Source organism: Manacus vitellinus, unplaced genomic scaffold (genome assembly GCF_001715985.3).
Source record: "Manacus vitellinus isolate BGI_N305 unplaced genomic scaffold, ASM171598v3 scaffold_21_pilon, whole genome shotgun sequence".
Lineage (NCBI taxonomy): Eukaryota > Metazoa > Chordata > Aves > Passeriformes > Pipridae > Manacus > Manacus vitellinus.
Genome location: NW_021939546.1, coordinates 5,516,218 through 5,534,623, shown reverse-complemented (window position 1 = coordinate 5,534,623; position 18,406 = coordinate 5,516,218). Strand labels below are relative to the sequence as shown.

General features: G+C 47.1%; 1 protein-coding gene across 1 annotated transcript in view; it reads right to left on the bottom strand.

Moving 5' to 3' along the window:
* Window positions 1-7,568, bottom strand: part of DOCK7 (dedicator of cytokinesis 7) — an 89,136-nt gene extending 81,568 nt beyond the window's left edge. Inside the window, exons 1-2 of the mRNA XM_018072008.1 lie at window positions 7,477-7,568; window positions 5,116-5,221 (exon numbers count right to left, since the gene is read on the bottom strand). Coding sequence (XP_017927497.1) covers window positions 5,116-5,221; window positions 7,477-7,568 — 198 coding nt within the window. The remainder of the gene's footprint in view (window positions 1-5,115; window positions 5,222-7,476) is intronic.
* Between the last annotated feature and the right edge of the window lie 10,838 nt (window positions 7,569-18,406).

Genomic DNA, 18,406 nt, shown 5'->3' with positions numbered 1-18,406 from the left:
GGGAGTCACTATTAAGCCTTCATCAGCTCTGGGACAGCATTAAGACTTGGCTCGTTTTCCTTTTCATTTTAGTGATTTTGGTGATAAAATTACTTGGCTCTGAACACTTCAAAACGCCCTTTTCTCTGCCACATGAGATACTGTCATGTTTCCCCTTGCTGTGCTTCCCATTCACTTGCACAAATTATCTTTTCTTCTTCTTTGAAATTATGTTAAAATAAACAATGAAAATATACAAAGGAACCTATATTCTCTTATTGAATAATTAGATGCTATCTTTGAACACACAGCCAAAGTCTGACATCCAATAAATCCAAGACAAAGCTTCAATTAGCCCAGATAATGCCCATAAACCCAGCAGTGCTTTACAAAGATATGTAAATGTCAGCACCTTCATTTTGCAGGGAGAAAATAGAGTGCTGAGAGCAGACGTGGTCAGATCACATCACATCCACAAATCCAGACCCCTTTATTCCCAGACTAATCAGTATCTCTTATAACAGTGTTTCTTTACATACTAACATTTAACTATGCTGTAATATACATCAACAGACAGGAAATATTACCCCCAATCCTTTGAAAACAGCTGTGATTTTTCTATCAAACAACTGAGTATACATTCACTCTGCTTATCTGCAAGTTTTATGAAAAGCTGCTCTCCTAATTAAAATCACTGAATCATTAAGGTTGGAAAAGTCCTCCAAGATCATTGAGTCTAACCTTTGACTAAACACCATCTTGTCAACTAAACCACAGCACTGAGTGCCACATCCAGCCATTGAAATACGCCTCTAAAGATCTAAAGAAATTAAAAAAATAAGACATCTGAAGATTTTTAAAAATTGAGGAAATTTTCTTTTTTTAGGAAAGAAAAATAATCAGGTTTTGGACAATAACAAAAAACATCTCAATGATTATCTTTGGCACTCAAAAGTGAAAAAAAATCTAAGATTTTATAAGTCTTTATCTAACTTAAAAATAAAAATATCATTAAGAAACAAAAGTTGCTGAATGCAGAACGAGAGAAAGAAACAGCTGGGCTCCAACTGAAGAGAGGTCCTGACACCCAATGATTATTTTCTGTCCTTTGCCAGCATCATCTGCCCTCATGAAAGGACAGCACGTGCACGGAAAAAATGGACTACGAGTCTATTTGCAGATACAAACCAAAACTCTGCTCTTCCTACACCACATAAATTGTGGCTGCCCCATCCCTGGAAGTGCCCAAGGCCAAGCTGGACAGGGCTTGGAGCAACCCAGTCTAGTGGAAGGTGTCCCTGTGCATGGCAAGGGATTAGAACTGGATGAGCTTTAAGGTCCCTTCCAACCCAAACCATTCTGTGTTTCAGTGATTCAAAGTAGCACAAGAAGCAGACTTCAAACATCAAACCAAGACTCAGAGAAAGCTTTAGCTTCCTCAGTAACTCTGCTAAGCTCTGACAATCCACAGTCCAGCTTTATCCAGGTAAAACTACTGCAGAAATCCACAGAGAACAGTCAGGCTTTGGTCATGCTGCAGCATCCAGAAGGGAGAGAAATGATGGCTGTAATACAGGGTGAGCTGACAGAGTTAACAGGCACCACAAGGAGTTGCTTAACAGAAAAAGCAAACTTGGAAAGAAAAGAAAGTGGTTAGTCACGAGGGATTATAATGGCCCATAGTAAACAGTCCGGTTCATCAAACAAACAAAGCAAATTCCCCATCCTGCAAGATGCTGGGGAATTCTCTGAAAGGAAGTGCAGCCTCTCTGCTTTCAGTGCATTCAGTCAGTGGGGATTCACAGCGAGAAGCACCACCTCCCACGAGGGAATACTGAACCTCTGGAGGCATCCAAGATGAGCACAGCACATGGCTCACAACCCAGAGCACAAACAGTAAGGTGCAAATGCACACTCCCTTCACCAGTGGGTTTAGAGAGACTTGCAGAAGTAACTTCAAAAAATAAACCCTCCCTCACGTAACTCTCAGAGCTCACCAGCTCCTACTTCTCATCAACAAAAACTGTCAGTGCCTTCTGTTCTGGGCTGTAAAAATAAAAGCTCAGAGCTGCAGGGACTGCATCCTGCCAAGAGTCCCAGCTCGGCACGTTAGGTTACACAGGAAAAGCCTTTGGAGGCCTTGGACCTGTGTCTGGGGTTTGAGGAATGTGCAATTAAAATCAGCTGCTCCTAAAGTGGTAGAAGGGTGGAGGCTGACAATAATAAACTCATTTGAAAGCAGTGTCTTCTCCACAGCTCTACCAGATACCAAATTAGAAACACTTCTGGCAACATTTTGTCTGCTGCTTGTGAGGCAAAAAGGAAGAGACTTGCTAAATTTCAGCTGACAGGCTTTTGCATTTTTCCCAGGTTCAGCCACAGGCACATCTGTGGAGTGAGGAACGTCCCTGCACTGGCTTCAGTGGACAAGAAACAAAAGGCCCAACCAAGCACGGTGCTGAAGGCTCTTCATTCACAAAAACATCCATTTCTCCATAAAATGTCTTTGTTGGACTCCCTGTAACAAAGACTCTCAGACAAACTACCAAAAGCAGCTGCTGGTGGCAACTGTCAACAGGGAATCAGCGCTGACCCTACCTGGACCAGAATTATCTCACCACAATGAGCAAGATGGGTATGAGAGACCACATCTGCACTGTCATTTGGAGTCATAGAATCATGGAGTATTCTGAGCTGGAAGGGACTTACAAGGATCATCCAAGTCCAACTCCTGTCCCTGCACAGGACAGCCCCAGGAATCCCACCATGTGACTGAGCATTGTCCAAACACTCCTTGAGATCTGGCAGGCTGGAGTCCTCCAGTTCCATGTTGTGCACTCAGCAGTGCAACGTGCTGCCACTGTGGACACACTCAGGTGAAACCCAATCACACAACACTAAGTATCCACACATTTTAGCATGAATTTCCTATTTACTCCCATACCACACACCATACTTTAGGCTTTCAAACCAGTGTGGCTACACAAAGCTGAACCTTTCCAGAGCAAGCACAGCTTCACAGCAGCAATGCTTTCCCTCTGCATAATGCTGATTATTAAACCAGGACAGGCAGGCCCAGCCGATTCTGACAGATGCCTAAGGGAGGGAAATTAACCCAAAATTCAGACAAGCGAATCTCTGTCGTATTATGCAGCCTCAGGATATAGACTCATGACTTAACTAAGTAGACTTTTCCTCCAGACTATCTCCTACAAACCATCACTCTGTGTTAATCGTGCTTCTGCACAGCATCTCTGCTCAGCACCGAATTTAACATGACAAACTAGGACCTTATCGCAGCAGCCATCACACGATGCAGTTTGACAGGAGAGGCTCAGAGCCTGCTTCCAGACAGCATGACCTTTTCCAGCATTTTTATAGATTCTTGCATATATTTACCAGAAAACACCACGGCAATGGGATAATGAGAGCTACCAGGAGTGAGCAGCACTGTGACCAGCAAATCTGATCCTGCATTAGGAATTACATGGGAAGATCAACAGGGCCAAAGCCTTGAGCATGAACATTTTTGATGACAGCAGAATGGAAAAACCTTAGAAATAGGAAGAAAAAGTGGAAGAGACAAATCAGAGCAAAAGGAGGTGATAAAAAGAAAAACAGTGATCAAAAACATGGCTGGGTGAGGAGCAGCTTGGAGAGGTTCACAAAAGGGATCTCACTTTCTGGAAGCAGTGGGGAGCAGAAAGGCAATTCAGACAACTTGTCTCAAGGTGAAACCACACATGAGATACACAAAAGCTTATGGGATGGACATCCAACGGGTCCTCAAAAGCCAGCCTGCATTCCTCAGCTATCCACTGCTGCAGGAAAGTGGATTCAATGACCCTGAGTGCTCCAGCCAGTCCTACACTGTTAATAGCACAGGTTCCTCCCTATTCTAATGCTGGATTATGCAAAAGACTATCCAGAACTGCCAAGTCAGGGCTTTGCATTATGACTCCAGAGCCCAGCAGAGCTGCTGTGATAAGGCATTAGCTGGACACGCCGCTCTCATTAACCTCCTCTCTGTGCTCACTCCCCACCATGCTGGGTAAAACCAGCCTCCTGCTCTCCCTGTGTGAGCTGTGCTCACACAGCTGATGCACGGGACATGACAGGAGTTCCAGCCCTCCTCAATCCCCTGTGCCTCTGGCACAGCCAGATCTCCTCAGAGACAAAGTCTCTGCCTGTAGTGAAGTCATTCTTCTAAGCCAGAGGCCAATGTGGAGATCCCTTTTGAGGTTACATCAGCTCCAAGGACACGTTTGTGCTCCACAGGAGAAAGGTTGGACACAGAGCAGAACATCAACTGAGGAAATTACAGGACCCTTCTCCAAAGAGAAGAACTCCTGTAAACTCTCAACACTTGCACAGACTATTAAATGCAGGGCATATTTCCAGTCCTGCCTGACCTAGTCATCTGTCTTGGAAGAAAACGAGATGCTGTAATATTTGTTTTCCAAGTTGACTGCTGCAAAAGAAACTGCTATGACCCAAAGCAACAACTCAAATCAAACACTTCCAAAAATACAGTTCCAGTCTGAAAAAGTTTGCTGCACTCTTGGAATGTTTACCACCATAAATTTCGAGGGTTACTGGTAGGTCATGCATGAAAATTTGACTTCGGAAAGGGTGATTCTGACAATGTAACCTAAATTTTAGCTACTCTTGAAAGTGGACTGTAAAGTTGTAAGTAAATACACGTTCCTGAGGAATAACCACATTCAACTTGCAAAGTAACACTTAAAATACCTCAGAAGAGTAGATGAGTTGCTGTAGTCCTACTCTCAAGAGTGACAAGAAAGACAGGAAAACAGCAGCCTGAGTGCACAAGCTTGCAAAGAGTTCTCCATGGAGAGAACCACATACACATGGAATTTAATGCCCAGTCCAGGCTAACATCTGATCAAGGGAGCTCCTTGTCCTACAAAGATTCTGCAGAAACACAAATTCCCATGCCAACTGATTTGCAACACAGAGACCTCCAAAAGTAGTGGGGTTTGCATGGAATTATTTTCCTCTGTTATCAGAACCATTCAGGTCAACAACCTGTCAGCGCTGCAATTTCTTTCCAAATGGTAACCAGACTAACTGTGCAGACCTTCTCCAGCCCTCCATGTTCCAGACATTACTTACAGTGGTGTGATGAGAGACGCTGCCTCCGATGTTGAGGTTTTTGAGGAGCTGTGGAGAGCCTCCATACTGTCCCGAGATCTGCTTCCTGACCTCTGCAGCCACAGTTCTGGAACAAGACAGGGACAACATTATCTCTGTAAAAGACTCACGATGAGGATGATATATCAGATATGCTTCACAGTGCTGCTGGAATGAAAGCAGTGCGCTGGTTGGAACGAGGGTGTCATCGGCCAGTAAGAACAGATCCTGCATAATGAATTCCCAGGAATCACAAAACTCTCATATGTACACATTCTTAACAGTAATTAATTTTTTTTTCCTTTTGTGAGCTGCTCTTTTGTGCACATCCGTGGCAATAAAATGCCCGTGACCCTAAGCACAAATTAACTTGTTCCCAGCAGGTTCTTTCCAGTTCCTACCAAGAGCTCTCCTCACCCCTTAACAGTTCCAAACCTGGTCACACAGCTGCTCCTTTACTCTGCATTTTCAATCCTCGCTTATTTTTGGGTTTTGCAGTCACAGTTAGACAAGGGACCAGGAAACAAATGACTGGGTCATACAAAAAAGCATTTCCTTTTCCATATAGGAAAGGTAAAGGTGGGACTATGGTGTTTAGCAGAGGAGACACTGGCTAGCAGGTCACACTGCCTTGTGGTCTCTGCCAGCAGAATTCCCATCACTGGGCAATCTCCTCACCAGGAAGGAAGAACACAGAGCAGCCCTTTCATACCTGAAGGGTGAAATCCACAGTGTCCCTCCGGGGTTTTCTACTTTCCCCAAAACACCACATTGTCACTGCTAAGGCTGAAAACACAACAGCTAGGTAAAACCACCTGAAGGAGGAAGGAAGAATAAGGAAGAGCACAACAGAAAGGGAAATCTGATGGTCAAGGACTGTCTTAAAGAGCCACAGGTCCAGCCCTACCACAGCCATCCAGACATCCATCCTGCAGCCCAGTGGGAAGCTGCAGCTCCTCTCAGCAAGGATAGCAAAGCTTCTGAGTATGGTGGAAATGATTTTTGTTCCAAAAGCACACCAAAACACCATATTCCTTCCACAAAAAAGTGTTTTGCTGAAAATCTGCTGACTACCTACAGGACCTCACCGTGATGAGAGTGCTGCTCTCTAGGAGACAAAACAAATTTATTTGTAACGAACCCACTCCTCAATCATCATTCACCACATTGTAGCACTGCCATCCACTCTGGCTCCCAGAAGGAATGACCATCTCCAAAGAGACACTAACCAGTCCATAAGACAGATGAAGAGGCTGCAAGGACACAGGTGATTATTTTCTGCTGTATCAGTGATCTTTGTAGGAACAGCATCACGGCTGAGAGACTCCCTCCTGATCTCACCAGGGGAACATGCTGTGTGTCAGGATAGCACACAAGCTGCTAAAATCCTGTCAAGCAGATGGTTAAACTGCCCCTGAGCAAAACCTTGACACAGGGGTAGGCTCCTGGCTTTGGGATTGCTGGTGGGCAGGAATGGACGCAGATGGAGGCAACTGCTGTCCATGGAAGAGAAGGGAACTCTTAAGAGGGAACTAGCTGGGACAACCAAGGCTACCACAGAGAGCAGATGTTTCCTCAGGCCAGAGGATGGGCATAAGATTAGCCAGAGGAAGCATTATTTTGTCTTTTTAAAAAAGTGGACTGTAGAAGGGAAAAAAATAAAGTTTTATGTATTCTGGCTGCAAGAATTCATTTCCTTCATGTTTGCCTTTATCCACAGGAGCTGATGTTTTCACTTCTGAAGGGTGGCTTTTGAAAACGGACCAAGCAGCTCCTGCTGGTGACAGACAATATCAAGGAAAAACCATCCCCCTGCTCCCACCACGTGCACACCCACACTCACAGACACACACGTGAGGACAAACCACACGTGCTGCTGGCTTTTGTAGGAAAATTTAGAATGTATTAAATGGCTGCTTGGCACAGAAAGCACTGTGCATGTGTGGCTGATGATTTAAAAGTTTGCCCTCGGGTTGCAGACAGGCTCTGCTTTAAAGCAGACTCTCACTCTGTGTGTTTTGTGTCACTCCTGACGATGCACAGAGAGAGAGCCCTGGCAGGAAAAATCAAAACCCACATTTCGCCACACAGCACGACACAGGAAAAACTACCAATCCTTCCCCATTTTCAAGAGACATTTCCAGATGGAAAGTACAGCTAGAAAAGGAAATCTGTCCTCAGCTGTGAGACCACAGCCGTGTCTGGCCATTACTCAGCGCCTGCTCCTCATGAACCCAAGACGTGCTCTGGGACAGACCCCGGAAGGGCTCTCCATCCTTCCTCCTCCTGCCCGTTGGGCTCAGCTGGGAGCTGTGCTGTGTTTGAGGCACAGCCTGTCAATACACTCCAACTTGAAGCAGAAACAAGCCCAGCTGCAATCCCTGTTGCTCAGGGGCACTGTGAGTTCGCACGGCTGTGACTGCGCTGCCCGACATCATCACGGCTGAGAAGGGCGTTTGGTGCAACAGGGGAAGAAAGGTGGCACAACAAAAGGCTGGCACTGATCAACCATGTTGCTGCCTCATTAATAACCTCACTGGATATTAAAAGTTGCCCTGAAGCGTGACCACAGAAAGTCAGAACTGAACCTCCAATAGGTTTCACCAAGACACCATCATCACTCTCAAGTCTTAAGCACTCCTGCCTCTCCACAAGTACCAATCAAACCTCTCCCCATGTGAAGCAAATACATACTGTCTAAACCTCAAAATTCCTGAGTGGAGTCTGCAGGACTTACTACTACTTATTCCAAGCCTGCCTGCAGTCTAATCCACAGCTCACATTGTCTCCTTTCTGTATCACTGCACTCACAAAGGTATTGGACCCCATTTCCCTACTGGAAAGCATCATGTCTGACATTTAGCAACCATCTTCTAATATAATCTGTTCACTAAATGTATTTATGTGTAATCTATACCCATTTGGTTTTGTGCCAACATTATCAGGTTCAATAGCTCTCCTCCCACTCCTTCCCACTTGCCAGGTATCCCATCCCAGCCTTCCTTCTGAGCAATGGCAGAGCCTGCAACAAGCTTTGGGCTCCCTTGATCACCCTGATGGCTCTCCTGTGTTTGTTCCAGTTGGCAATCACACCTTTTAGCAGGTGTGCTTCATCCTGATCACTCACTCCAGACAAGAAGCAGAACCTTTGTACAACCAAATGAGAATTTTCCTATTGAGAAAACACCTCAGCTGACTACTTTAAGGGCTGTTTCCTTAGTGCTTCACCACAGAGGTTCCCAGTTTCCCTAAAACTAATACCACCTGGTCTAGTGGAAATTGTCCCTGCCCATGGCAGAGGGTTGGAATGAGATGAACTTTAAGGTCTCTTCCAGCCCAAACCATGTCCATGACAAACTATTCATGACTAGTAGTTCATGCTATACTATAATCCTGAACACCATTTCTAACCAGAAGAAATGCTGATGTTACACCAAACCAAATCAGAAAAAAAAATCAATTCGGTAGAGCAGAAGAGCCATTGAAGCTTTGATAATTAAAAGGACAAATAAAAACCTGTCTCCTTAATAACTATCCAATATTCAACACATAACCTGGGATCCTCAGACAAATATTCCAGTTAATTACAGCCCACAGCCTCTCGAATGTTGAAATGTTTAAAGTACATCTTCCCCAGTCACTTCCTTTCTGACCTTCTTCACTGGTTAATTATTGTGTGTGCATTGGTTCACACAGAAAAAAAAAATCCACAAGGAAGAGGAAAAAAATTCCCCTTGGAACTGGCTTCTAAAGGAAAACAAAACTGGTCATTCTGAAAGTACTCTGAGCTGCAAATACCAAATGAAACCATTTGTTTGCACTCCCATAGTTCTTTACTACACACAGAAATGATTTCTGTTTCTATGTGGCCTGCCTGGTCAGAACCAAAAATTGTTCCTTCTTTTTTTAATTTTTTTTTTTTAGCTTAAGCCATGCACTGGAAATATCAGTTGTTTTTTCTGCCTTCCCAAAAAAAGGCTCCCCAAGACCTGTCTGGTTTTGCAAACCAAAGTTAAGATCTCTTCCCTTTCACAGCAAAGGTGGGTCAGGACACAGCCTCGGGATCACCCACTGAGTGATTTGAGGAAGCCTCTCTTCTCCACAGCCCTCCCCACTTGGAAAAAGCAATGCAAGTTGTAAAACTGTCACTCCTGCCTGTTCTTCATCTTGTGTGTCACGTGCAGGCACTGCACACTCAAGGACCCTTTGCCTCTTGAGAAAGACAGCCTGGCACAGTGAGGCATCTGTGCAACCAAAGCTGCTTGTTCTCCCTCAGAGCAGAGCAAAGCAAACTCTATTTACACACAGTTTGCTTTTTAAAGTGAAAGCATCACCCTCTGCTCAGCTGTGTAAAACTGCACGTGGCTGGAGGCATCTGTCCTACTACACTCAGTCACTGAGCTTGGATCTGAATTCCCAAAGCCCAGTGGCACTGGCTGGCTGTGTCTGTGCTGCCACTGCAGTGAGATGACCTGTCCCTCTGTCCCTACGTGCTCCACCTGGGCTTTCCTGCCTCCAGCCCTGCTCCATGCAGGTGAGTCACCAGGTAAGAGTCGTACTGGATGAGGGAACCTGCTCCAGGGAGAACTCTGCCCTGGATTTATCCTTCCTTCTAAACCCGAGGTCCTGTTTCCTTCCCAGGGAACTCCCTCCCCTTGGAGTGAAAAGGGTTTGATTTACAGTTGATCCTGACTGCTGCAGGGTACGTGTGGGTTCTTAAATTAACACAGATGAGCAATAAGATATTCCCTTTTTCTTTACCATTGATTAAAACAGAAAACACCATGCAACGCTGCCTGTGGTGTTCTTCTGATAATATTTGATTATTGAGGCTGAAACATCACCCCTGGGCTGCAGTGAAGGGAAGGAGCTCCCAAGATACCCAACTGGGAAAATCACGACAGGACTGGATTCCGCAGGAGATCAAAGTCACATCTTGCACTAAAAAAACCCAACCACAGAAGGAAGCAGCTCTGTAGCACAGCCCTGGAGACCAAATGTTGTCCCTACCTTCTCCCTTGCTTTAAGCAGTCAGGGATTTTCTTGGGCTTCCCAGAGCACCCCCGACTCCCATGTGAGACATCCAGAGTGCCTGAACAGGGCCAGCCAATGTGACTTTGGGAAAGAATGGGAAAGGGCTGCTCTGAAATTTCTGCTAAAAAATCCCTTCACTTATCCATGACAGCGTTGTGACTGCAAATGGCACCTGGATGTGGGAAGAGAATAAGCTGTGATGAACATCCTGCTGTGACCACAAGGTTTCTGTCCCGATTGGATGCTCCTGGAAGGCAGTAACAGGTCTGTTCTTGGTTTCAGTGGGTGCAGGTTTCACACCTGGGGCTGGGCAAAGGTGGTTGTCAGCCTCCCCAGCGCATCCTACAGGCAATGCAAAAGGGCTCTAAATGAACATAAATGTAAATTTGGCCTTCCCAAGTCCCCTTTTCCAGCACTCCATCAGTGTAAAGGGAGCTGCAGCAGAAATAAACTGCTCATTCTGAATGTAGTGCCATAAGTGTTTTCCCCTAAATTCAAATCCATAAAGACAAGGAGCTGTGTCTGCTCCAAAAATCTGTCCATTTACAATGTAAGAGCCCTGGATGATGGGGAATTTCCAAATCACTCAGTGTCTGTCAGCCAGGGCTCTGCTGAAGACCTTCCCAACCCCAGGCAGCAGCACCTCATGGCACTGTGGGGTTCCTGTTCACACAGAATCACCTCAAAAGGGGCTGGACCCATGAGGTGAAAACAGTTTTCTCCAGACTCCATGGAGAGCTGGGGACAGGAAAACTGAAAATTCTCAGCAAGAGAATGCAGAGCAGTGGTAAAAAAAAATAAAAAAAAATAAAAAATCACACTATGGGCTTTGTGTTAGGCTGAAACATGCAGCAAAGCAGAGGGTAAGCCAGGTGTGTTGTTCCAAGCCAGAGGAATCCTCTTTAACTGTGGAATCAGTAAAGGAAAAACAAAACTCTTTTCAAGGCAAAACACTTCCAAAATGGTGATGGTCTGACCAAAGAAGCAGTTCTGGATTCCCCAGATAACCCAATCTCAGGATGGTCCAAGAGCAACAACAAGGCACTAAGTCAGGGGCTCGGATGAAAGGTTACATGAGTTTGTCCAATATGCATTTGTTGTGTGATGTTTAAATGGTGATTTTTCTTCTTTTTCTGTATTTGAACTCTAAAAGAACATGCACACCTTTTCCTCTGCCTGCCCCTGGAAAGACTGGAGTGCTGTGATACAACATGCTTCAATTACCAGGACATTCAGGAGCACAGAACTGACCTTTCTGGTGGTGGGGCTTCCACATTCCATTTCTCTGCCAAGCAGCCCCATACCCAGGAAATGTACTGGGATAATGCAACTGGGAATGTGAACAGGACGCAGGTGACGGGGTGAGCGCTCGGTGGGGACAGTGCAGAACAACCCCAGAGGCGCCAGACACAGCACAGAACACCCAGTCCTGCTAAGAACAGCTTTAAACTGCCAGAGGGCAGGGTTAGATGGGATATTGGGAAGAAATGCTTCCCTGTGAGGGTGGGGAGGCCCTGGCACAGGTTGCCCAGAGGAGCTGTGGCTGCCCCATCCCTGGAAGTTTCCAAGGCCAGGTTGGACGGGGCTTGGAGCAACCTGGGACAGTGTAAGGTGTCCCTGCCCATGGCAGGGGGTGGAACAAGATAATCTTTAAGGTCTTTTCCAACTCAAACCAATCTGGGATTTTATGAACCTGCCCCTCAAGAATAACACAGTGCTCGTTCATTTTTTATTGAAACTTCTTAATGAGTGAACTTTACTCCTGCCAGTGCAGATCCTGCCTCTCACTAACCCTCCTCAAGTCCTCCAAACACCACACAAACTGAAGAATCAGTAAAGTACCTGTGATGGCCAAAGGTCAGGCTAAAAACCTGTTCTGATTTAAAGCCTTCTAACAGCAAACCCAGCAGGACCTAATCATGAAGATACCTTGTAAAAGACAGTATTAAAAAGATATTTTGAAACTGTTGTGGCAATCACTGATAGCCCCTCCCCAGTATTTAAAGACTCAGATGCAATGACCAGGCATGGCACAGCACCGGCATTCTGAGTGGACCCTCGAAGTGCAGCACATTGAAGAAAGCTGGTAAATCAGAGCTGTGAGACCACATCCTTGGTCTTTCCAAGGAACCAGACAGCCCATCTCATGTTTCTTTTTCTACCTCTAAGTAACAACCAATTTAGAAACTTGCAGCTGTTTGGTAGGTAGGACTAAAGGAATTTCACGGATCTGAATTACATCCCACTTGAGGCACAGATTATCAGGCAAACCAAGAGCAGCACCAAGAATAAGCCACGTCTTAGTCTTATTTCCTGTGAATAAGACAAACACTATGTCTACCTCCATGAGTAAGCCAAACCGGAGGGCAGAGTGTGAAAATGGGACAGATCTATTCTCCTTTAAACAATGGAACTGAGGAGGGCTTCCAGCAGCCACCAACACAGCTCCTGGGACTTCCATATGCTGCTTGCTCAAATCCCTTATCCTCTGAAATAGTAACAGTCACAGCAGCACATCCTGTGACAGCCTGAGAAAGGCAACAACCCACTCTGGGCACCTCTGGGTACAACATCTCAAGTTTTTGCCTTCACAAGCACTGCACGTGCAGCCCGTGCACCAGGAACTTGAGGTTTCTCAGAATATGACATTACAAACATGGGAAATCCCAGAGAGAAATACAACAATCTTACAAATAAGCGTAAAAGAAAGAGTTGAAGATGCAGCTGCCTCATTGCAGACCACCCGGGTCCTTCTGCAGCCACAGGTGAACCACACGTGTCACAAGGCCCACCTCTGCCCACATACACACACTGCTGCCCCTTGGCTGGTTTGAGAACACGTGGAGTGGACTGGGGGAGCCCAAAAGGTGCTCAGAGGTGGCGCATCTGTGCTACAGCCCCATGAACTCGCTGCACCGGGCGGGAACACTGAGCACCACAGTGGTCACCCCAGGGCCATTTTATTTAACTTCCTGCCACACTCTGACGCTCTCACTTCTAGCCTTGTCTCTCATGTGACCATTTCTATGACTACAATCAAAAAGAAGGAAAAATCGTCTGGCAGTAAATCCATCTCTCCCCATTCCTTGATCTGTCACGTTAACCCCTGGCTAGTGCACACCAAAATCTGCAGAGGACCAGGAGAGAAGAACAATGTTTTCAGCCCTGTCTCCTGATCACGAGTGGAGTGGGACCGATGTCACTCCTCTACCTCCTACCCAGCCTTTTCCTTTGACCTATTTCTTTGTCCATGACCCTTTTCCATCACAGCTTCTCTAACTGCAACTATTTGTACCCACAGTTTCTCACTCAATGGCATGAATGATACTGCTTTCACTACTGTCCACAGCCTCCTGAACAGCACAGACAAAACTGATGGTTCTCACTTTCACTCCACTGCCAGTCACAGGTAGGAGAGGGACCACAGTCACCCAAGGCTACCTGGTCACACGTGAAAACAGAAAAACTGCGTTCCCTCCTGGAACCACACGCCTAAATTGGAACACGCCCCAGCAGAAACCTGCTATTACCAGGTAATTTTCTATAAATTCTCCTCTTTAAAAATACAACAGAACTTTGGAGAATCCGAGGATGCTGAACCCCGCGAGTCTCCGCCGTGTCCAAGGGGCTGTGCCACCGCGAGCCAGCTCCGCTCTCACACAAAAGGACGTCGCTCCGAGGGAGCTCCCTCTCCATTTTACAGCCTGGGAGGAGGTCGGTGCTCCAGGTGCAGGGCCGGGAAGCGGCCGGGGCCGGCAGGAAAGCGCCCATTGTGCGGCGAGAGGGGCTGCACAAAGCGCCCGGCCCGCCTTTGTTAGCGGGAGCGGAATTCCACGGCTCTTTTCCTCCCTTTTTTTTTTTTTTTTTAAAATTTTACCCCCCCCCGCTTCCCCGGCGGAGCTGCCCCAGGGGGCGGCCCCGGCTCGCGGTCACCCGCGCCCGCTCCGGCCTCTGCGTTTCGGGCGGGGGGCGCGGCGGCCCCGCGGCTCCGCCGGGGCGGAACCCGCTGCCCGCGCCCCGGAGGCCGGCAGGGCGCGGGCGCCCGCGGGCCCGTCCGGGCCGGCGAGCCCCGGGCGCGGCGGCGGCGGGCCCCCGGGCGGTCTAGCCCGTCCCCCCCGCCGAGCCGGCGCGGCGCCGGTAACTGTCCTGATCTCTGCGCGAAGGCGCGGCGCTCGCATGGCCGCGCTGGGGCTCCGCGCTGCCGGCCCGGCCAGCGCTCGCCCGCCTAAATGCTCCGCGAGCGGCACGGCGCGCGGGCGAGCCCGCGCAGCTCCCACACCCCGGCGCTTCGCCGCGCCCGCCCGCCTCCTCCCCCTTCCCGGGGCAGGGCCGCTCCTCGCAGAATTATACGGCGGGGTGGGCGGCCGCCGTTGGCCGGGAGGGACCGTCCCCGTCCCCGTTTCGCGACCCTCCGTCCCCGTTCGCGACCCCGTCCCTCTGACCTCCCCCGGGCTCGGACAGGCTCCACCGAGCGCGTCCCGTCCCCACCGCGGGGCCGCTTTATTCTCATCTGAAAACGGAGGGGGTGTGGGGTTGTTCCCGGCACTGATGAAGATCTGCTGGTGGTTTGGGAAAAAGGCTCCTCAGCCGGCTCACGCCGCCCAGCAGCTCATCCCGGCCCTCACCCAAAACTGCAGCAGGGGTCCCGTGTGTGCTGACCCTTGGGGGCACCTCACAGAACCAATGAACCAATTGGGTTGGAAAAGACTTCTGAGATCATCGAGCCCAACCTGTGACCAAACACCACTTTGTCAATTAGACCATGGCACTGAGTGCCATGTCCAGTCTTACCTTAAGCGCCTCCAGGGATGGGGACTGCACCACCTCCCTGGGCAGCCCCTTCCGATGTCTGATCACCCCTTCTGTGAAGAAATTCCTCCTAATGTCCAACCTGAACCTCCCCTGGCAGAGCTCAAGACCTCACTGGGTGTTACGGGCCTGCTTGGCACATCTGGGTCTCTTTGGCCACCGACATACCCACCCTGCACGGCACTAAGGACGCCACTGACCACCGCGGTCCTGCCTGCAGGGACACCACTGGGCTCTCAGTCTGTCCTGCCCTGCAACTTTTCTTTCAGAAAGGCTAAAACTCATCCCTAATGATGATTCAGAAGACGGCTGGAAAAGTGTAACATTCAGCTTCCCATCCAAACAGGTCATTACTACCAGTCTCTCCAAACCTGCTGTATTTGGGGTCATCACAATGGAAAGAGCAGTAGAGAATGGGGAGTTAAAAAAACCCACTATTTTGGAACTTCAAAGCATAGGACACGTTCTAGCAGTTAATTCCAAGTCACTGCTACCCTGCATAGGCTGTGCCTTGATCTAAACCAGGGAGCTATTAATAGTAACCCAGGAAGTGTTCAAAAGCAGGAGTGCTAATTCACCCCACTCCATCTGTTTGCATTGTGTGAATGTTTCCCACATACTGAGGACACTAATTCTTCCCCTTGCAGGAGCCACTGATTTCCAGCTGCATATAATTATTCTGCTTTCCTGTTTGTGCATGTTTACACAGGGAATGCCAGGCCCCCAAATCTCCAAATATATACGTGTGAGTAACCTCAGTGGATTTAGTCAGGCTCTGTGCACACACCAAGTGAATCCCATGTGGGTAAGATTGTGACCCTTGACAGAAATGTGCTGTTGTGCTTTACACAGATGGAGATCCTGAGAAGCAAAGACCAATTCTGCACACTGAGAAAGGGACGTTCTTCTCCAAAGGGGAAGGGAAAAAATATCCCACAATATCTGCCAAGACAAAAGACTGAGGAATGAACCACTGAGTCTACAACTGTGAGCTGAATTTGGGCTGAGCATCTACCCGAAGTTCATGGCGTGGACACAGGGATCTTCCACCTGGAGCTGTGGAACAACAGCTCTTACACTGAAGAGGTGGGAATGAAGAAGCATTTTGACCAATTCTCCAGGGTACCTGTCCATGAACCATGCACATCCTTTAAAACATGTGACTAAAATGCTTTTTTTTATTGAGAATGACTTTTACTCAGCTATAATCAAATCTGGTAAATGCATCCTGCAAACAGAGATGTAACTCCTTGAGCCTGATATACGTAATCTTACAATGAAAAGATTAGGTCCTGCACAAGAAAAATCCCTTTGGATTGTAGCCATAAAACATTCTGACAAAAGTGAACCGCTCTGTGCCTTGTTTTTTAGCAAACTATTTACTCAGCCCATGGCTTCCTTGTTCTCCTTACGTAAACTTCCTCAAGGCAAACACACTGAAAACATTTTCCACGGAAAACGTGTCCAACATAATTCCATAAACAAAATAGTAAACAGGGACTGCAAATGCAGAGAGCCACCTCCTGGCAGCTACGGGGAACGAGTCACACTCACGAAGGGCCAAATCTCTGCTTCTTTTGCCAAATAATGTGTTTAAGGACAAGGAACTACACGTGTAACGTGAACTGCACATGCAGAGGGATCTTCTCTAGGCATGTATGGCAAGAGAGAGGATGTTGCTGTTCTCAGAAAAGGAGTAGCCTTGTCTGCCCAGTGCCCAAATTCTGTTGGATGAATGAGAAACCAGGAGAGGAAAGGAGGAGTGAGGACTCTCCAAATGCCTGCAGCCTTTGCTATATCCCTCACATTTATATTATTTCCTTCATAGATCCACAGCACTGTCCTAACCTTTCTATAGCCTTCTTCAGATGGTGGTATTTGGTGTCAGCTTCCCTTTTGCCTTTATTCTTTGTCTTCTGAAATTATTTACCTTCAGAGTTCTTCATTTTAGTAGATGGGTGCATGAAGTTCAATCTCCTCAGAGGAGGACTCACACTCTTCCCAACTGAGCTTCCATCAATTTCTGCTCATGTTTATCATTTTCAGGCAGTTTATGTTTCCTCTCCAGCACAGCTTTTGATCTCTCCCAGTTTAACACTCTGTAAATGCCACTAATGAGCTCTTTATTTCCTCCTCCAAGAGGAAATACAACCAAGATCTTATAAGGGCAGCCTGGGCACAGACTCTTACAAGTACCCTGCTGAAGCCTCCTCTTCCCTACCTAATCCTGGGATAAAGAAATCTGGTTGTGGGTGGATTAAATGGTACAAGCAGAAGTGTGCTGGCTACTCTGGGGGAGACAACCACCTGAGCAGCAATCCAGGCTCACACTGCCCCTTCCACTCTCATTGCTGCTTGAAAGGATGGGGCACAAGTTCACACAGCCCGGATTCCCATGTTTTTCTCTTATCCGGTTCCAGGGTCTCTTTTTACTTCCACAAAAACTGGAGGTATTTAGTATCTCTGAGGCTCTGCAAACTTAAACTTCAGAGCAGCTTCAAAACTTTCCAGAGGGAAACAGATCACAGATGGCTTACTTCCCTAGGAAATGAAACTAAAAATAAATGAGGAAAAATTCCCTTCTCTCAAGCTCTGTGACCCAGGGTCTGCTCTGCTCAGACAGCAGCCAAATGGGTGTTTGAGAAAGCACATTTGGCCAAATGTTTAATGAGGTTTTCTAAATATATCATAGATTATTGATGGTGCTCAGATGAATTCCCAGATCAAGCAGGAATACAGTGGGAGATACAGGAGTAGGAGCTTCATTCCCCACTGTCCAGTGTTCTCTTACCACTCTGCAGTATTTGGTGGATAATGTTGTGTACCTCCATAAATCAGAGAGTATCTCCTCTAATTTTAAGTCTTGCCATTGCCATTTGGTGTCTACCTATTAAAAAAAGCAAAAATAAATTGTATTTCCCACGAACATGGATTTTAAATATTTCCTTACTATCCTACATTCATTTAGCACAACTGGAGCTCAAGGATGGTTGGCATGGCCTTCATGCCATTAAAATGTTGAAAGTGTGAACTCTGTGACATTTGTTAGAAGTTTGTTGAACGAAGAAGTTCTGTCTCACTCCCCTTGCAAATCTTTCCCACAGAAATAGGAATTAGTGGATGTGAAGGAAACTCTCTCTTTACACACAATTATTTGTATTATCTGAGTGATTATCTGGCAACCAAAGTTTTGTTTAGCATGAAAAAAGCGCAGAAAATAAATATCTTCCTTTTCATAACCTGCCTGCCCGAGGGATTTCCAGTGTATATCCAGATGGCACGTTGTGTCAACTCAGGGCATCAGGGCATAGTTATTCCATTTCAGAGCAGGAAGGTGCAGGCAACTGATTTCAGGCAAGGGAACAGCCACTTCCTTTGATGAACTGGGTAATTCTTTGTTCAACATTTAGCCAGATCCAAGCCACGTTAT